The sequence below is a fragment of the Papio anubis genome, chromosome 1, assembly GCF_008728515.1.
Source record: "Papio anubis isolate 15944 chromosome 1, Panubis1.0, whole genome shotgun sequence".
Classification (NCBI taxonomy): domain Eukaryota; kingdom Metazoa; phylum Chordata; class Mammalia; order Primates; family Cercopithecidae; genus Papio; species Papio anubis.
In genome coordinates this window covers 61,163,987-61,186,119 of record NC_044976.1, presented here as the reverse complement: position 1 = coordinate 61,186,119, position 22,133 = coordinate 61,163,987, and the positions used below count along the sequence as shown (strand labels likewise).

The following is a 22,133-nucleotide window of genomic DNA, read 5'->3' as shown; positions in this document are numbered from 1 at the left end:
CTCATGCACAAAATTGTTAAAAATAGTGTATGAAATTTCCTTCAGGCTATGTGTATAAGGAGTATACAAAACATAAATGAATTTCATGTTTAGACTTCAGTCCCATCCCCAAGATATCTCATTACGTACATGCAAATATTGAAAGGTCCAAAAAAAATACAAAATCAGAAACACCTGTGGTCTCAAACATTTTGGATAAAAAATAACCTGTATAGAGAGTGATCATCAAAAAGAAGACCCAAAACAATAAAACAAAGCAAAACTGGACAATAGCTGCATCATTATTAGATGATTTACTGAAGTATTAGTGAGAAATATATTCAATTCCTCATAAGATAAACTAAGAATTCTCTTTCCTTGAAACACATCCACCAATGAAATGATACCCAGCATTCATGCAGCCCAAGTATATACCTATGTTAAATTTCCCTGCCTATCTCTTTTAAAGTAATTATTTGAAATGCTGAAATTCTTTGAGAATTTATTTTAATAATGCAACTAAAAATTCATAGTATGTATTCAATCAAAAAATATTTTTATTAAGTGCTTACTACATTTAGGAACAAAAATGTATAAGACATGGTCCCTACCTTCATAATCATTTACGGTATTACTGGGATAAGCTAAATACATATAAAAAGTATGACCAAATAAAACAGATAAAAATTAGAATTATATACATTCCTTACCTGTACAATCTTGTGCAACATAAATAGTTATTCCTTGTAAATCAGGGTGTCTTGCTTCTTCAACTGCTTTTCTGAGAAAATAACAAGCATTATCTTTCAAAATCCTAACATTTCCTATTAGTAACTAAAGATTTAATTTAAGAAGGAAAAAATGCCAGGAGTTTTGTGACTTTCCTATTTAATTCATAGTGTCTGCTGTCAAAAACTATTATCTGAATCGTATCAGACATCAGATTAAAATTTTCAAAGTTGAATATTACATTAAATTACCCAAAGAACATTAAAACATCAATTACAAAATACATTTTTAAAATTATTGGGTATAAAGCTCTACTCCTCTCCCTCCAAAATGAAGGATTTCTCTCAACCACTCACCTTACCAGTGGTATGAATATGCTGCAAGATTTGCTGCAAATTAACTTACATTACTGACTAGGAGTCAATTACTGTGTCTGTCCTCTGGTACGCTTAAGAAACTTTTCGTTCTTTAAACAACAGCATGACTTTTTTCCTTCATTCAAAAACCTATACGACCTAAACAAATGAATTTCCTAATTTCAAGTCTTGAAATTATATAAGTAAAAATGTAAATTAAACAATATTCCTAAGTATAATGTTCTCAATGCTGTACATGATGTGAAAAAACTCACAGTATCTGTAAACAGTGATTATGCAAATTGTGGAAATATAATTTTATTTAACTATATATGTAATTAATTAATTTAAAATGTCCTATTATTCATGTTCCCGATAGGCACATAGAAGAAAGATTGGCAAACTATGCCCATAAACTGAATAAAACCTGTGTCCTGTTTTTATACCATCTGCAAGCTAAGAATGGTTTTGACAGTTTTTTTTTTTGGTTTTTATTTTTGAGACGGAGTTTTGCTCTTGAAATTATACAAGTAAAAATATAAATTAAACAATATTCCTAAGTAAGTATAATGTTCTCAATGCTGTACATGATGTGAAAACAATCACAATATCTATAAACGGTGATTATGCAAATTGTAGAAATATAATTTTATTTAACGATATATGTAATTATTTAATTTAAAATGTTCTATTATTCATGTTCTTATGTGTTAGTATTGAAAAAAGATTGGCAAACTATGCCAATAAACTGAATAAAACCTGTGTCCTGTTTTTGTACCATCTGCAAGGTAAGAATGGTTTTGACAGTTTTTTTGTGTGTTTTTTTTTTTTGAGACGCAGTTTCGCTCTGCCGCCCGAGTGCCCTGGTGCGACCTTGGCTGACCGCAAGCTCCGCCTCACGGGTTCACGCCATTCTCCTAACTCAGCCTCCCGAGTAGCTGGGACTATAGGCACCCGCAATCACGCCCGGCTAATTTTTTGTGCCTCTTTTTGTTTTAGTAAGGACGGGGTTTCACCGTGTTAGCCAGGATGGTCTCAATCTCCTGATCTCGTGATCCGCCCGCCTCGGCCTCCCAAAGTGCTGGGATTACAGGTGTGAACCACCGAGCCCGGCCTGTTTTGACAGTTTTAAAGGACTGGAGGGAGAGGAAAGATGGTCAACAGAAACTTTTATAAGACCTGTGAAGCCTAAAACATTTACTATTGACACTTCACAGAAAAAGTTTGCTGTCCCCCGGAGTAGAGAACATCTTGAAGGGTAGAAACTATGCTTTTATGATTATGCTCTTATAAATGTCATACCAAGTTGGAATTGATATATTATTAACAATCAAATTAATAACATTAGGCAAATACTTTTCAACTGTAAGCATCTGGCCTATAAAATATAGGAGCATGTTAATATGCAAAAGTGCTTTGTAATGATTTCATATTTATACATGATTTTAAATGGAGTAAATTTAAATCACATGCTATACTTTTATGAAATATTAATGATTTAGTTTGTAACAAAAATGGGATACACACACAAATAATATTTTTTAAAACTTGGTATCGAAATACACGGTACATAAAAAGCTGAAGTAAAGTGAAATTTGACTTTCAACTTTTTTCTAACTATCCTGAATGTCACAGATCCTTCACTTTTACCATGATATAATTATAATATTAATAGTGCCATACATTTACAATTCACAAGAATTTGATGTGTGCAAAGAAATGCTGAAAACATCAATTTTAGCTCTTGACATTTCATTACACTACCAGTACATTACAGCCCCCAGGTTACACTATTAAAAAAAAAACTATAATGTTATGCATGTTCCAAGGTTGAAAGAGATGTTAGTGTTTAGAGCATTTCAATAAGGTATTCTAATGAAAACCTGGTTAGAAAGAGACCTGGCATATCTATACCTAAGAGAAAGAGAATAAAAATTTGTCAGTAAATAAATTAAATGTAACTTGAGCCGCAATAGGTCTTCTTTTTTCTCTATTGGCAAATGAAAGCGTCTTTATCAACATTCTCATACAGTTAGACTATTAAAGTTCCAATTATATATACAAATTGCAAAAATCAGTATCTCTTGATCCTGGGGACCTCTATCACAAGAAGAAAGATTTTTAAACAATTTTACCTTAAAATGTGAGCAACCACAGCTGGTCCATACCAATCTCCTGCTTTTTTCCCAGACTTCTTTCCATATTCTATTAGTTGATGTAAGCCAAAAAGAGCCAAGGGGGAATCACCAAACCAAGAGATGATTTTCCTATGATAAATTTCATTTCGCATTTCATGATCATCTGAATATTTCCCAATTGTTTCCTTCAGAGAAATTTTTGGGGTTTTGAGTTCTCTTTCCCCTGAAAGCGATGCTTCAAATGATGCAGTAAATTTTTTGACAGTGTGGGAAGTCCATGACTCAGAGTCTGAATTTTCAATATTCAAAGCATCAGGCCAGGTCCAAGCTATAGTAGTTTCAAAGCAAAGTGTTCAGATCTTTTAAATAGATACTTTAACAATTCTACTAAAATAAATATGTAGCATTTAAGGTCATTTGGGTTACTAAGATAGTAAATTCAAAAATAGGCAAATATATGGAAACAAAAAGTAGATTAATGGTTGCTTATGGAGAGGTATTGGGAGTGGCTGCTAATGAGTACAAGGTTTCTTCAAGGGATGATAAAAACGTTCTAAAATTAGATTTATGGTGATGATTGTGGAACTCTATAACTACGCTAAGAACCACTGAATTGTTCACTTGAAATGAGTGAATTTATGGTACATAGGTTATAGCTCAATAAAACTGCTTAAAAAACAAAGGTACAAGACAACAATATGCCAAAATATCAGTGATGTTTATACCTTAATGGATATTCTCTGTACTTTTCTGTAGTTTCCAAAATTTCATATAATCAAGAAAAAAATTACAAAAATACAAGACAAAAGAAAGAAAAAATAGCAACCTTGGGTAAAAATGGACAACCCCAGGTGCTCTTTTTTCTGTTCTTTGACAGTGCTGAGATAGAATAAAGACTTTTATATTTCATTATCAGACTGCTTATCAAACATCCAGTCTTGACTACCCAAAGGCACAATAAACATATTTACTAACATTTATGATACTCATAAGAGATATCTTCAGAAAGTGGATGTTTTGATTATATGTTAAAATAGAAGTCTGACCATGGAAGTATGAAATTTTTTTCAAAATATTTTCTTGTACATTTCTTCAGAATAACTTAATCATTATTAACAGAGTAATAACAATTCTCTAACAGTTAATAAAGGAAATCATAAAAGATCAAAGACCTCGAAAAATCAAATATATCCATTATGTCACTGTTTTGAATAACAAGACAATCCCCAAACATGCATATAATTTTAAGTTAACAAAATAAGTCATAGATTCAGAGATCTAGTGAGGACTGAAAAATATTCCAATCTTTGCCCATAACTGCACAAGACTATAAATAAATCATCCCAGAAAACCATTTTAAAAATTATTTTTCCTTACATTTTCGACACCATTCTTCAATAAACATTCTCTCTAAATAATCTCATCAATAATCTCTACAAAAAAGTTACTAAATATATGCCATGCATTGTAGGGATACTGTCTTAACACTTATAAAAATCTGACAGTATTTAATAATCAAATATTATCCTAAAATTGTAAATTAAAATATTCCTGCAAATGTACACATTATTAAAAATGGACTAACACAAAGGTGGCACATTAGGAAAAAATATATATGTAAGTTAAGTATCAACAACATTTTTTAGGGTCTAAAACTGCATGATGACCTTATTAAGAATATGTCTAGTGCCAGGCACAGTGGCTCACACCTGTAATCCCAACGTTTTGGGAAGACAAGGTGGAAGCATCACTTGAGCCTAGGAGTTCAAGGCCAGCCTGGGCAACATAGTGAGACCACATCTCTACAAAAAAGTTTAAAAATTAGCTAAGCATGGTGGCATACACCTGTGGTCCCAGCTACTCAGGAAGCTGAGGCAGGAGAATAGCTTGAGCCCAGGAGTTCGAAGTTGCAATGAGCTACGATTACATCACTGCACTCTAGCCTGAGCAACAGAGTGAGACCCTATTGCTAAAATTTTTTTTTTTAATTTAAAAGAGTATGTCTAATCGATTTAATATAACTGAGTATAATCACACTAATAAAGATAAAAAATACTTTTAAACCATTATCGACATGTAGGGAGAAAATAAAGAAACCAGAGTAAAGTCTCTTAAAATTTCAAAAATATTACATATCTCCCCAAAGTCACTGTTATTGACCTGCCCAGGACTTAACTAAACTGGAGATAATCCAGAGTTCAACCAAAAGGAAAGAAATAGTAACAACAATAAAATCCAAAGGGTACTAAAAATTGAACTAACTTAACTCATAATGGTGACCAAGAATAACAGGTATATTTAACCTGCATTTTTGAAAAGGGAATCAGGAAAGTTTACATATGTCATATCTGACCCAATTCAAAAAAAAAAAATGCAACACCCCAAATTAGTTACAACTCCTTAGAAAATCTCAGTCAAGAAATTAACCTCAGGGAATTTCATGCAGTTTGTAAGCTGGAACTCAAATGGAAAAATATCGACAACAAAAAAAAACAAAACAAAAAAAAAAAACAGAGATTTGATTTACCTCTACCAAGAAAGTGTAGTATCAGTCCTTGAGCCAAGAGCATCTGACCAGTTCTCAATGTGCAGCCCCACCCACAGTCTGTTGTCAAAGCTGAGCCTTCTATTTGAGGGAATTCTTCCCTGTAGGTCAGCCATATTCTAGAAATGAAATCTTTACGAAATTCTTCTACATTTCCTGCAATTACGTGATCCTCTATTGTACATCCCGATCCTGCAGGTAAGGTTTTATCTTCATCTAAAAAATAAACATATGGTCTAAAGAAAACCAGAGAAATGTCTATAATGGTAACAAACATTATCATTACTGTCTTAAGATGTGAAGTATGTCACAATCTTTCTAATCCTTTTTTCTAATTTTAAAAGATAAATCTTATTCTGCCTATGAAAATCAAGTTTGAATGCTGAAATGTTTTACATACTGTAGAGTTAACTAATATAAGGTATTATCAATAATACTCGTTATTAATAATAATATCCTATATTCTATACATAATTAACTCTTTGAAGAGGGGACACAGACAAGGATGATATTAGATTTCTCACCGGAAACAAAAGAAGATAGTGCAGCAACATCTTTAAAGTACGGAAGAAAAAAATCATTAACTCAGAATCCTATACGCAGCAAAAACATCTTTCAAAAACAAAGGCAAAATAAATACTTTTTCAGACATACAAAAGCTGGAAGAAGACATCACCAGCCAACCTGCATTAAAAGAAACCTTAGCCAGGCATGGTGGCTCACACCTATAATCCCTAGCACTTTGGGAGGCTAAAACAGGAAGATTCTGGCTGGCTGCAGTGGCTCACGCCTGTAATCTCAGCACTTTGGGAGGCCAAGCCAGGTGGATCACTTGAGGTCAGGAGTTCAAGACAAGTCTGGACAACATGGTGAAACCCCATCTCTACTAAAAATACAAAAATTAGCTAGGCATGGTGGCAGGCACCTGTAGTCCCAGCTACTCAAGAGGCTGAGGCAAGGGAATCGTTTGAACTCGGGAGGCAGAGGCTGCAGTGAGCCAAGATTGTGCCACTGCACTCCCACCTGGGCAACATAGTGAGATCCTCATTTCTACAAAAAATAAAAAATTAGCCAGGTGCGGTGCAGATACTTGGGAGGCTGAAGTGGGAGGATCACTTGAGCCAGGAGGTTGAGGCTGCATTGAGCCATGATTAAACCACTGGTCCAGATGGAAATACAGATTCACACAAAGGAATGAAGAACACCAAACATGATACCCTCTTTGAAGGATATTTGACTATTCAAAACAAAATAATAGCAATTTACTATGGGGTGTGTAACATATAAATAAGTAAAATGTGTGGGGTATATAATATATAAATAAGTAAAATGTATGACAACAATATCATGAAGACCAAGAGGGAGAAGGTGAAGTATACTGTAAGGTTCTTTACTACATGTTAATTGGTATATCACTTGAAGGCACACTGTGATAAGTCCAAGATGTATACTATAAACTTTAAACCACTAAAATAACAATAAAAAGTTATAGCTAGTAAGACAACAAAAGAGATAAAAGAGAATCATAAAAATACTCAATCCAAAAGCAGGTAGAACAGGAAGAAAAGAGAACAAAGAAAAGATTTAACAAATAGAAAGCAAATAATGGCATGATATATTTAAACCTAGCTTTATTACTAATCATATTAAATGTAAATGGTTTAAACACATTTATTTATTTATTTATTTACTTATTTATTTATTTTTAGTTTTTGAGAAACAGGCTCATTCTGTCACCCAGGCTGGAGTGCAGTGGCACAGTCTTGGCTCACTGCAATCGCCGCCTCCACGATTAAAGCTATTCTTATGCCTTAGCCTCCTGAGTAGCTATGATTACACGTAAGTATGCACCACAATGCCAGGCTAATTCTTGTATTTTTAGTTGAGATGAGGTGTCTCCATGTTGGCCAAGCTGTTCTCAAACTCCCGGACTCAAGTAATCCACCTGCCTCGGACTCCCAAAGTGTTGGGATTACAGGCGTGAGCCACCGTGCCTGGCCCTAAATACCTTAATTTAAAAGGCAAAGATTATTAGATTGGATAAAAAAGCATGACTCAGCTAGTATTTCCTATTAGAAACATATTTTAAATGTAAAGACACAAATAAAGTGTAAAGTATGAAAAAAGATACACCATGTAACTTTAAGCAAAAGAAAGCTTAAGTGGCTATATTTTTATTATTATTATACTTTAAGTTCAGGAATACATGTGCAGAACGTGCAGGTTTGTTACATAGGTATACACACGCATGGTGGTTTGCTGCATCCACCGACCCATCACCTACATTAGGTATTTCTCCTAATGCTATCCCTTCCCTAGTTCCCCACCCGCCGCAAGGCCCCGGTGTGTGATGTTCCCCTCCCAGTCTCCATGTATTCTCATTGTTCAACTCCCACTTATGAGTGAGAACAGGCAGTGTCTGGTTTTCTGTTCCTGTGTTAGTGTGCTGAGAATAATGGTTTCCAGCTTCATCCATGTCCCTGCAAAGGACATGAACTCATCCTTTTTTATGGCTGCATAGTATTCCATGGTGTATATGTGCCACATTTTCTTTATCCAGCCTATCATTGATGGGCATTTGGGTTGGTTCCAAGTCTTTGATACTGTGAATAGTGCCACAATAAACATACATGTGCATGTGTCTTTATAGTAGAATGATTTATAATCCTTTGGGTATATACCTAGTAATAGGATTGCTGGGTCAAATGGTATTTCTGATTCTAGATCTCTGAGGAATTGCCACACTGTCTTCCACATGGTTGAACTAATTTACACTGCCGCCAACAGTGTAAAAGCATTCCTATTTCTCCACATCCTCTCCAGCATATGTTGTTTCCTGACTTTTTAATGATCATCATTCTAACTGGCATGAGATGGTGTCTCATTGAGGTTTTTATTGCATTTCTTTAATGACCAGTGATAATGGGCTTTTTTTCATATATTTGTTGGCCACATAAATGTCTTCTTTTGAGAAGTGTCTGTTCATATCCTTCGCCCACTTTTTGATGGGATTGTTTTTTTCTTGTAAATGTGTTTAAGTTCCTTGTAGATTCTGGATATTAGTCCTTTGTCAGATGGAGAGATTGCAAAAATTTTCTCCCATTCTGTAGATTGCCTATTCACTCTGATGATAGTTTCTTTTACTGGGCAGAAGCTCTTTAGTTTAATTAGATCCCATCTGTCAATTTTGGCTTTTGTCGCCACTGCTTTTGGTGTTTTAGTCATGAAGTGTTTGCCCATGCCTATGTCCTGAATGGTATTGCCTAGGTTTTCTTCTAGGGTTTTTATGGTTTTAGGTCTTATGTTTAAGTCTTTAATCCATCTTGAGTTAATTTTTGTATAAGGTGTAAGGAAGGGGTCCAGTTTCAGTTTTCTGCATATGGCTAGCCAGTTTTCCCAATACTATTTATTAAATAGGGAATCCTTTCCCCGTTTCTTGTTTTTGTCAGGTTTGTCAAAGATCAGATGGTTGTAGATGTGTGGCATTATTCCTGAGGCCTCTGTTCTGTTCCACTGGTCTGTGTATCTGTTTTGGTTACTGTAGCCTTGTTGTATAGTTTGAAGTCAGGTAGTGAGATGCCTCCAGCTTTGTTCTTTTTGCTTATGATTGTCTTGGCTATGCAACCTCTTTTTTGGTTCCATATGAACTTTAAGGTAGTTTTTTCCAATTCTGTGAAGAAAGTCAACGGTAGCTTGATGGGGATGGCATTGAATCTATAAATTACTTTGGGCAGTATGGCCATTTTCATGATATTGATTCTTCCTATCCATGAGCATGGAATGTTTTTCCATTTGTTTGTGTCCTCTCTTATTTCCTTGAGCAGTTGTTTGTAGTTCTCCTTGAAGAGGTCCTTCACTTCCCTTGTAAGTTGGATTCCTAGGTATTTTATTCTCTTAGTAGCAATTGTGAATGGGAGTTCACTCATGATTTGGCTCTCTGTTTGTCTATTATTGGTGTATAGGAATGCCTGTGATTTTTGCACATTGATTTTGTATCCTGAGACTGTTGAAGTTGCTTATCAGGATAAGGAGATTTTGGGCTGAGACAATGGAGTTTTCTAAATATACAATCATGTCATCTGCAAACAGAGACAATTTGACTTCCTCTCTTCCTATCTGAATACACTTTATTTCTTTCTCTTGCCTGATTGCCCTGGCCAGAACTTCCAATACTATGTTGAATAGGAGTGGTAAGAGAGGGCATCCTTGTCTTGTGCCGGTTTTCAAAGGGAATGCTTCCAGCTTTCGCCCATTCAGTATGATACTGGCTGTGGGTTTGTCATAAGTAGTTCTTATTATTTTGAGATATGTTCCATCAATACCTAGTTTATTGAGAGTTTTTACCATGAAGCAGTTTTGAATTTTATCAAAGGCCTTTTCTGCATCTATTAAGATAATCATGTGGTTTTTGTCATTGGGTCTGTTTATGTGATGGATCACGTTTATTGATTTGCGTACGTTGAACCAGCCTTGCTGCATCCCAGGGATGAAGCCAACTTGATCGTGGTGCATAAGCTTTTTGATGTGCTGCTGGATTCGGTTTGCCAGTATTTTATTGAGGATTTTCGCACTGATGTCGATCAGGGATACTGGCCTGAAATTTTGTTTTTTTGTTGTGTGTCTGTGAAGTGGCTATATTAATATCAGACAAAATAGACTTCAGACCAAAGAATTCACCAGGAATAAAGAAGGTCATTTCAAAACTACTAAGGAGTCAATTCATTAAGAAACAATAATTCTAAATGTTTATGTACCTAATAACAGAGCTTCAAAATAGTCCTCACTTAATGTTGTCAAAAGGTTCTCAGAAACTGTGGCTTTAAGCAAAATGACGTACAATACAATCAATTTTTTTCTCATCATTGTTATAATGAAATGAAGTTGAACAAAAGGATATTGAGGACCTGCTGTATATCATTTCACTTAATGTCGCAGTTTCCAAGAACCTATCTGTGACATTAAGTAGGAATTACTGTAAAGGAAGCAAAAACTGATAGAAATTCAGGAAGAAATAGACAAATCCACAATGACAGATGTTAAATCATTTTGGTCCCTGAGATACAACTGGTATACCAGAGATAACCCTAAAGTAATTTTTCCTTAATAGCTCTTAGGCCCATCATGTCCTGGTCACCTAAGAGAAGACCTGAAAAAATCCTAGCCAGGTGATGGCATGCGATCTGTGGAAAGATGAGGCTTATTAAAAATAAAATAAATTCTTAATTGTTTTCTTCATAGACAGATCACAGACAAATTGCAACAATTTTTTTTACTTTTGGTATTTGGTCTAGATAATACTAGGAGGGCCATTTGGATTTATGTACTATACACCTTGACATAACAGTACATAGCATGATATAATGAGAAGGAAAAACTGCATAATACAAGGAAATATGTTTGTAGCTCAGAAAGGTAGGAAGATAGGTTTAAAAGTTTGATAAATCAGGACAGATTCAGCATTGTTAAAATAATCTAATTTTTGCAACCATGTTCTAATATTACTAGAAATTAAATAACAGAGACCGAATCAAGTTTAAGAATCTTGTATTAAATTCTCATGAATGAATTCACTGTAGATGACTCAGAGGGTAGCAGTGATATAAAACCACTGTGGCTGAAAGCCGCTACCTTCTAAGTACTTAGACTTGTGAGATATCAGAATGTCAATGCTTTCAAATAGAAAGGGAACTGAAACAAATGAATGAAACTATCCATCAGATAAACACCACAGAAAACGGAAAATGAGTGACACCAGCTAAAGTAATTTCACTAAAATCCTTAGCAAAAGTAACTACTAGAAAATTTCTCTATGATAGAAAAGGAGATATTAAAGAATCAAGAATTTAAGTAGGAATATGATCCAGTTAGAAATACATTTCAAATATTAATTTGAATTCATGCCTTTATAAGAAAAACACTGAAAACATTTATCTGTTCTAGCTTGTCCACTGAAATGGCCTGGGTCAATATCATGCCCACAAAGCACCTTTGCACTCAGATTATGGTCCCTAACACTTTTTCTGCTAAAGAAAAAAAAAAAAAACAATGAGGACTCAATGGGAAATTGCTAGCTTCCTATCTGATACTGTAAAGTACAAAGTGGGTCTGAACATGTGGTTTGGAAGAAAACAAGTTGTTTCATAAGATTAATATGGATTTGTTGAAAGATACAGAAGCAAATCTCAAAGGACCTTCCACTGGCCAATGTCACGACAATTTGAGCATCAAAAGATTATTGGTTGAGATCAACCAACATGCAGTAAATGTGAAAAGTCATAAGTCTGTAATGACAAAAAGAAAATGTTAGCATTAAAATATCTTAAATGAGGTGAAGAAAATATTATATTTCTGTTGAGGCAACAAAGAAAGTCTTGACAAGGCAGGGCAATAACCTCTACACATGTGTTAGGAACTAAAAATTCACCAAAGTGAATATTTTTCTAGTTATTTAATGTCTCTCATCTGCTGGACTGTAAGTTGCTTGAGAGTAAAGACTGTGTGTTTCATACCTTTAGCAGTAACCCCAGTGCCTGGCACATAGTAAGCTCTCAATAAATACTTGTGGAATGAATGAATAACTTTATTCATCTAATCCTCTTCTTGTGAATACTTGTTTCCAACTTTTTATTAAAGCTACAATAAATTTCTTGTACATGTGTTTTCCACACATATGGAGAACTTCTCTGTAAATACTTAAGGGTCTTAGAAATGCTGGGTCGTAAGTTATACATATTCTCTATTTTTCTAGGTACTCGCAAATTTCTCACAAACCGGTTATACCAATTTACCGTCCCACCAGCAGTGTTTCAGTTCCCATTTCTTCATACCCTTGCTAACACTTGATATCATCAAACCTTTAAATTTTTGTATATTATATCTGATAAGTAAGAATAGTATCTCATTTTCATTTGCATTCCCCTTATTACCAGGATATGCATTTTCTTATATTTGGCCATTCAAGTTTCTAATTAGACAGCACCTCTTCATGATCTTGGCTCATTTTTCTTGGGTTGTTCAAGTTTTTATATTCAATGCATATTCATTTGTGGTTCTTTATTGTTTTCAAGAGTAATCTTTCCTGATACATCTTTGCACATACTATAAAATGTATGTGTAAATATATATTTATAATATATTATTATAAATATATAAGTATATATTATCTAAGTGATACATAATTATACTGTATAATTATATTATATAATTATACAGTATGATTACACAGTATTATATATAATTATACAGTATAATTATATAATTATGATTATAGACTATATGTTATATACACTATGTCTATATGTCTATTTATATATACACATGTGTATACATATACATACATACATATGTGTATATATACACATATGTATATATAAACATATACATATATTTAATGTAATATATTATACATATATTTATTATATATGTATATTTATACATATTTGTATAAATATGTGGATATTTTTAATTTTATCTGGTCAAACTGATTAGTATTTCCCTCTATAGACTGTGTTTTACAGTTTATACAAGTTCTTCTTGGCTGGCACGGTGGCTCAAGCCTGTAATCCTAACTCTTTGGGAGGCCAAGACAGAAGGACCACTTGAGCCAAGGAGTTTGAGACAACCCTGGACAACATAGGGAGACCCTGTCTCTACAAAAAATAAAAATAAAAAATTAACTGGGTGTGATGGCACACACCTGTGGTCCCAGCTACTTGGGAGGCTGAGGTAGGAGGATCATTTGAGCCCAGGGAGGTCAAGGCTGCAGTGAGCCATGATTGTGACACTGCACTCCAGTCTGGGCAACAGAGCAAAACACTGTCTCAGACTATAAAAAATAAATTCTTCTCTACTCCAGTATCATAACTATTCGTTCTATAAAACAATGCAATTTAGTTTTAGCACATATCATGGAGCCACAGCAAATAGCACATATCACAGCATCAGTAAATGTAGACTAGCTGCTATTAATATGACTGCTTTTACTTTTGTATTCTTACCACTCTAGTAAAAATGCTCTCTCAAAAGTCATCAGTAATTTCTCATTGCCAGGCCCTACACTGTCTACTCAGGCTATTTCCTGCTCTACCTCTTTTAAGCATTTATACACTTTGTAAAACAGCCTTTTTCTGCAAATGTCTTTCCTTTGGTTTCTACAGTAGTATACTATTGTGAATTTTGTGCTATATATTGCCTTTCCTTTCTCAGTTTAATTCACTGATCCTTCTTCAGTATATCCTTAAAGACAGATATTTTCCACCTCTACTTTCCATCAATATGATCTTATCTATTGGCCTTAAATGCCACCTTGCTGGGGGGGGGGGGGAACTTAACAAATCAATATGTCTATCCTTCACTTTCACACAGCCTACCTGAAATAACACATATCTGAATTTAAATTATCTTCCCCCTAAAATTCAGGCTTCCTCTAGTATACCACTTTTGCTTACCAACACTATCATCCAAGATGGAGATATTTAAATCTTTGTTTCCTCTCTGTCTTCGAAGACCCCAAATCCAATCATCTGCCAGATGCTGTTGATGCTACCTTAAAATATCTCAAATCCATCCTCTCTTTTCCAGATCCATTGCCCTATATCAAAGTCATCATGTCCTGCCTGCTGACTTTCAATTCTTTTACATTACCATCAGTTATCTTTTTAAAGCATGAAGTGGAAAAACACTTCCTTTTAGTCTATATTCAACACTTCACCTCTGACACCAAATGTGTGAAGGTTTTTCCCACACCAACCGATATTCCAACTCTGCAGACACCAACCAGGAATCCCATACTTCAATGATGAACTAACTACCTAAAGTTAGCACACACCCCACAGGTTAAGGGCTGTCCCATAAGATCAATCTCCACTTCAGATACCAATCATCAGAAGTAGGTTCCAGATTACCCATACTTCCATCCAACTTGGCTATAAATCAGCAGTTCCTAGTATCCCCTCCTCAGGTTTGGTAATTCACTATGATGACTCACAGAACTCAAGGAAACACTTGGTTATATTTTGCCATTTATTATAAAGGATGTCACAAAGAATACAGATGAAGAGGTACACAGAGCAAGATCTAGAAGGGTCCCAAGCACAGGAGCTTCTGCTCCCATGAAATTGGAGTGTGTTAACCTCCCAGGAGGTGGATGTGTTCACCAACCCAGAAGTTCTCCATATCCCATACTTTAGGGATTCGTATGGAGGCTTCATCACATAGGCATGATAAATTATCAACTCAATCTCCAGTTCCTCTTCCCTTCCCCAGAGGATTGAGAATAGGGCTGAAAGTTCCAAGCTTCTAATCATGGCTTGGTCTTTCTGGTGACAAGGTGCCATCCAGAAACCAACAGAGTCACCTCATTAGAACAAAAGATGCATTCTAATCACCCAGGAAATTCCAAGGGATTTAGGAGCTCCTATGAGACACTCCCATCACCACTATCACTCAGTAAATTCTAAGAGTTACCAACTGTGTTAGGAACTGGGATCAAAGACCGAACACTAGAACAGAAGATGTTCCTAGTACCCCTACCACTCAGGATATTATAAGGGTTTTAGTTCTGAGTCAGGAACAGGGGACAGAAACTAATATATATAATTCCTATGATTTCACAAGCATATATTCAGTTATGATTTTGATGTGCTCCTCCTGGGCATGATCAATGTCCTAGCCAGCATTTGTTTGAACCAAAAATGATATGACATGTAGAAGTCCAAAGCTAGCCCTAAGGTTTCTGCTAATTCTTCACAGCTTAAGGTCATGGTCCTATGTGCTTTTAGCTCTTGCAATGATAATGTTTTTCATCCCAGATGCCAAATTTAACCTTTTTCCAGAAAAATTCCTCTTACATCAAGTATTTCATGAGCTTAACTGACTTTACTGAAGATCAGGGACAATAACAAGGAAACCTCTCAATGGACATAACGCCTCCGGCCGCCTTCCTGGCTCTCTCTCTTTTCTTATCCCCTCTTCCCACACCTTTCTCCTTTCCTATACCCCCAATCCTACTCCAGAAAAGAAGTCTTGTATTTCCCTCATTTATAGCTTCTTTATAATTTACTTTTCATCTCTTGATTTTTCAAAGTATTTCTTCCAAAATATATATACATAATGCATCCTAAGAATAATTCTAATAACTTTAATTTTTGAATTCATAAATAATATCACTTAAAATGCTTATATGTATCAGACATATAGATACAAACCCATACTCTCAACCATACATATTGCTATGTTGGTCCTCGGCCCAAAAAAAAAAAAAAATGACCTAACTCTTTAGCACAGCACTCAAGATCTTCCTCTATAATTTGGTCCTTTTCAAAATTATCTCCTACCATAGCTACACTGGACATCTCTCTGTCTCCTAAATATGCCCTTTAATATCTCACTGCTCTTGCTTTCATCATGCCATTCTATTTACCTGAAATGCATTCCTTCTTTATCTATCAAATTCCTACTTATCCTTCAAGATTGTTGTAAGGACTCAATGAGTTAATGCATGTAAATTATTTAGAATACCACTTGGCACATTATAAATGCTCAATAAATGTCAGTTGTTATTACTACAAGCCATTTACAAGGTTTTAGAAAATTGCTAATAAATGATATACCAAAATAGGTCAACCAAAAATGAAAAGCCATGGTAACAACATACTGTAACACATATTCACTCTCTCTCTTTCTCACACACAAAACATAAAACCAAGCAAGCATGTATATTTAAAAGAACGCCAGTATTAGAGACACAGCCTTGGTTTAAATTTCAGCTCTGCCACTTAATACCCATGTGACTTTGGACAAATTATTTAACTTCTCAAATTTCCTGCCTTCACATTCATAAGATGGGAATACCTCAATCTATCTTGTAGGTTTGTTGTGAGAATTAAAGATATTTCCTAAAGAGCCTAGCATGGTGCCTGGCACCCAATGAGTGACACGAATTATTAAAAGAAAATATAAGAAAATGACTGAAAGCATTAGTATACGTAGAAATTCAAAACCATCAAGTAAAGTCAATTTCAGATACTGAAACATCCTTCAGAATTGAAAAAAATTATCATTTTTAGATTAACTAAGGTGATACTTTTAATTATCAAAGAATGTGATAAAGAATATTAACATCTCAATTCAAATAATATTTACTTAGTACTCATACTATAAGTCCAAAATCACAGGGATAGAACAAAAGATGACAAGATCCTTATCCTCAAGTAGTTAACAAGAAACGCAAACAACAAAGTAATATATCATGGGCTATAAGAAATACAAATACTTAACAGAAATATTGCAAAAGTAGATTAATCTAGAAATACAATAATAAAAAGTTACATGATGATTTCTACAAAAATTTTTCAATGGTTCACAAATTTTGCACTTACCTTCATATTTAAAATGGTAACATTTTCCAAGCAATAATACAGGAGAATTTCTACTAAAATACGTCTTTGTTTTCAACACCCAACCTAACAAAAAAAAAGAAACCGTTTTGTAATTAAAAGACTTCAGACTAAAAGTACAGCAGCATTTTCTTTTATTTAATTTCAAACCATTAATTATTATTTACGGATGTGCATTTTTTGGCAACAGTTGCAAAATACAATATTTGTACAATGAACTGGAAATACAGGCAATTTATGCTAGTTTCAAATAAAGTTAACAATTTTAAACACACTTTAAAAACTATCCAATTAAAGGGCAAAAGAAAGAAAAAATTTTAATTTTAATTTATTTTCAGATAGCTCACAATGGTCTTTATCAAGTTCTCACAATGTTCTTATAGTACAAAATTTAAACTGCCAATTGTGTTTTTCCTGAATTTGCATTATCAAGGGGTTATACTGAATTCTGTTTTCACACTTATTTTATGAATATGAGCTTTTTTCCTGTTGAAGCTGGTTCTGCCCAAGTACCTGGCACAGAAATGAGGCTGCCTGAAATTGTATCTGAAAAGCCAAGGTATTATCATCACCTCAAATTCTATATGCTTTAGAACGCTAAAAAAAAAAAAATTACACAAGCCATGAGGATAGTAACATACTCTAGCAACTTAAAAAAAAAAAAAAAAAAAAAAAACAGGTGCAGTGGCTCACACCTGTAATCCCAGCACTTTGGGAGGCCAAGGCGGGCAGATCACAAGGTCAGGAGTTCAAGACCAACCTGGCCAATATGGTGAAACCCCATCTCTACTAAGAATACAAAAAAAATTAGCCGGGTGTGGTGGTGCGCACCTGTAGTCCCAGCTACTCAGGAGACTGAGGCAGGAGAATCACTTGAACCTGGGAAGCAGAGATTGCAGTTAGCCGAGATTGCACCACTGCACTCCAGCCTGGGCAACAGAGCAACACTATGTCTCCAAAAAAAAAAAAAAGACCACATCATATGCTTCAGTTTCTAAGCTTTCTAAGCAATGTTTATGATGATACTTGGCTCTTTCTTCAGGAGATATTTTTAACTACATTCCTTATAGAAATATTTCATTCAAAGTAAAGTATGCCATTTATTCTCAAGTAATTGTCAGTGACTTAAGAGGGAAGATGATAAATATTGCCAAATATTTCTTTGGATTTATACAATTTTCAAAACATGATACTTACTATATTTCATGTTGTTCCAAGCAGATATAAATTTAGTTTTTAGCTTGTCAACTTCATCTGTTCCTGTAGCCTCCATATTCAAATTCTAAAGGAAAAGCCATCACTTGATTGCATTCTTCTGTAGAGTTTAATCTCTTATACTGACTTAAAAAATTAAGGAAAAATAAGTAATTACTACATATATGGTTATATGGAGCCATACCTGTTAAAGTTACTTAAGTAATTAAATACAATTTGAACTGGAAATGAACAAAACAATTTCTCTTTTTACGGTCAGAAATAAACAGGAAACCAATTTATCATTTTACAAACAGAAATCTTATAGATTAAGATATTCTATATTTTAATTACAAAAAACCTTTACTACCAAATATACAACAATAAACCTATCATGCAAAACTAAGCAATAATCTCCCCCAACTGCTCACAATTGAATACAATAAATCAATTTAGTAACACAGCTCTGCTCTGGTGCACTGGCGCAAGTGAGAATATCCAAGATTTGTTTTATCTGTAATTAGAGAAGGTGATTTGAAATATTATTTTAAAAATCTTCACTATCTTCAGAATGGAAGCTTCCACTTATATTGATTAGTCACTACTTTCACATAAAGTCTAATTACTTTGTTTTGTTTTTTAAATAACGTATTTCCTACATTTCCTTCCTATCTCCATACTGCAGCACTTAAAAAATAGAATGGCTTAAATTTATAATGGAAAATGTTGTCTTACTTTAAAATAGAATAAATGTAGCTCATAAGTGTTTGTTTTATTACTGACTTCAGGGAAAATTGAGATGTGTGATATAATCTGAAAAGGAACAAATTATCACTGAAAATGCTTGTGCTTATTTGCAATAATTCACAGACAGTTTACTTTTCAAGAAAAGAATGCTACACAGAACATTACCCTTTTAGGATTATAAATATCTACTCAAAAATATTGATACATTCATTTCTCTAACAATAGACATTCCATTTTATAATATGTATTAAAAGTTACCAATTATACATCATAGTTCTGAGCCAGGAGAAAGCATGGTCTATGGGAAGAACTTAAAAAGTCAATGTGACCAGAAAACAGAAAAGTCTAAAAAAGTGGCATGAGATGAGGCTATAGGGTTATACAGATGCCAAAGCACAAAGGGCCTTATAGACCAGGTTAAAAAATGTGTTCTTTATCCTAAAAGCAATTTGTTTCAAACAGGAATATCATAACCAGATTCAGTAGGTTGGTTTGTTTTACTTCAATAGCAGCATGGAGAAGAACATGGAAAGGAACAAGAGTAGATAATGAGTTTACTACTACAGGTTGAGTATCCCTTATCCAAAATGCTTGGAACTGAAAGTGTTTGGATTTCTATTTTTTTTAACATTGCATTATATATACTTACTAGTTGAGGATCGTTAATCCGAAAATCCAAAATCCAAAATGCTCCAATGAGCATTTCCTTTGAGCATCATGTTGGCACTCAAAAAGTTACAGATCCTGGAAAATTTTAGATTTCTGATTTTTGGATTAAGGATGTTCAATCGATATTATATAGGACTAGGAGATGATAGCTTGGACTGGAGCAGTGAAGATGGAGAAATGGACATCTGAGGAAACACGTAGAAAATTCAGTAAGTCTTGGTGATACAATGGATATGGAAAGTAAAGAACAGGGATATGCCAAAGATAAACCCAGACTTTGGTCGGTGAAACTGAACAGATGGTGCCAATCACTGAGATAGAAAACATCAGGAGAGGGAGAGGTTAGAGGGAGAAGATTATGAATTTGACTTGAGATATGTGGTATTTAAGATGTCTCTGAGAAATACAAGCAGAGAGCCATTCTTTTCTTTTTTTTTTTTTTTTTTGAGATGGAGTCTTGCTCTGTCCCCCAGCTGGAGTGCAGTAGCGCAATCTCAGCTCACTGCAAGCTCTGCCTCCCCGGTTCATGCCATTCTCCTGCCTCAGCCTCCCGAGTAGCTGGGACTACAGGCACCCAATACCACACCCGGCTAATTTTTTGTATTTTTAGTGGAGACAGGGTTTCACTGTGTTAGCCAGGATGGTCTCGATCTCCTGACCTCGTGATCCGCCTACCTCGGCCTCCCAAAGTGCTGGGATTACAGGTGTGAGCCACCTCGCCAGCCTTCTCTTTTTTTTTTTTTTTAAGACGGAATCTCACTCTGTCACCCAGGCTGGAGTGCAGTGGCGACATCTCAGCTCACTGCAATCTCCGCCTCCCAGCAGGCTGGTCTTGAACTCCTAACCTCGTGATCCAACCACCTTGGCCTCCCAAAGTCCTGGGATTACAGGCATGAGCCACCGCACCCGGCCATTCTTTTCTTTAATCATTAAATTATTGCCAGGCACTGTTCTAGGCACTGCAGGTACAGTTGAGACAACAAAGGCAATTAAATACCTGTTCTCTTGGAACTTACACTCTAGATATATTCTCAGGATGTCAATCAACTGGGCAGTTGGATATATAGATCTGGAACTCAAAGGAGAGGTCTGGGCTAGGCATATTAATTTGAGAACTGCTGATATATAAATGAGAATGAAAGCTATTAACACATTCCTCAAGGACTCTGCTTTTTTTGTTTGTTTATACCCCTAGCACTTGGCATAGTTCCTGGTACTTAAGGATGATGACATTTAAGGCCCTTCAAGAAATAACCTCTGCCTACTTACTCGGCTTCCTCTTTTACTCTTTCACTTGCAGCAAATGCTGAAACCACATTTAATATTAATATCAAAGCTTCCTGAACTTGGTATATTATCTGGTACCTCATGCCTTTGCATCTGTTCCCTCTACCTGAAGTGCCTTACTACTCACCCTCACCTTACTATCAAGGAGTCCCTGAAACTCAGCTTCAGTTTCACTTCCTCTGGTAAGACTGGTAAGATTTCCTGACTACCCTCTCTAAACTGTAAACTAAGATTGGGGTCCTCCACTCAGTTCTCATAGGATCCTACGTTTTCCTGTATCACCACACTCATTGCACTATACTGTAACTGAGTGTCCTTAAATTCTGCCTGGCACACAATTCGTTCTCAAAAATATTTATTAAAGGAATCAGTGAACTGATATAAAATATAGGTACATCACTAGCGGCACTCTCACCAGAATTAGAATTTTTTTTAACTGACACTAGAATAAAGAAAAGGAAAGAAGAATTTTCCTCAAGAAAACTGCATACATAATTTAGCAAAATCTGGAAAAGCAAGAAAAGGAAAAGAGTTTATAAAATGTGTGAATTATATATAGTGCATCTACATGATGGATTATACATCCATTAAAAATGTCTCCGAAAATGGGGAAACACTATGCAGAATCTGAAACTTATGTATCATACGACACAGGCAAGGACAGGGACAATGGAGGGGGAATGAAGGGAGTTAGAAAGTAAGAAAGAAGTACACCAAAATGTTAAAAGTAGTTTCTCCGTGGTTTTTTTTTTTTTAATATCACAATTGCCCACATCTTAAACAAAAGCATTTATTATTTGCAGAATTTTAAAAAATTATTTTTAAAAAGTCACCAAGCTTGATCTTCTAGATCCAAAATTTTTAAATCAGAGAATGTACATACAGGTATCTTCTTTCTAAGTCTGAAAGAAAGAAGGCCACAGGGAAGACTTTGGTTCAGACAGTTCCCATCACCAGCCATCCAGAATACTCTGGACAGTTCACAGCACGTGTGAAAATCAAGATGCCTTAAACTGGATGGGGAAAAAATGAAGATAGTGCACAATTAGACATGTTAATATGGGGAAGTCTGTATCTTAGATAATGACTCCTA

The 22,133-nt window shown here is 34.9% G+C and overlaps 1 protein-coding gene across 11 annotated transcripts in view; it reads right to left on the bottom strand.

Annotated features, from left to right (window-relative positions):
* ATG4C (autophagy related 4C cysteine peptidase) overlaps window positions 1-22,133 on the bottom strand; it is a 118,294-nt gene that overhangs the window by 79,990 nt on the left and 16,171 nt on the right. For 9 of the 11 annotated variants that reach the window (XM_017962082.3, XM_017962083.2, XM_021942374.1 and 6 more), the window contains exons 2-6: window positions 18,341-18,484; window positions 17,126-17,209; window positions 5,730-5,963; window positions 3,200-3,530; window positions 690-760 (exon numbers count right to left, since the gene is read on the bottom strand). In XM_017962082.3, coding sequence (XP_017817571.1) covers window positions 690-760; window positions 3,200-3,530; window positions 5,730-5,963; window positions 17,126-17,209; window positions 18,341-18,416 — 796 coding nt within the window. In that variant the 5' untranslated portion in view covers window positions 18,417-18,484. Of the gene's footprint in view, window positions 1-689; window positions 761-3,199; window positions 3,531-5,729; window positions 5,964-17,125; window positions 17,210-18,340; window positions 18,485-19,733; window positions 19,939-22,133 lie in introns of all 11 variants that reach the window. The other 2 variants (XM_017962072.2, XM_017962080.2) reach the window with 2 other exon arrangements.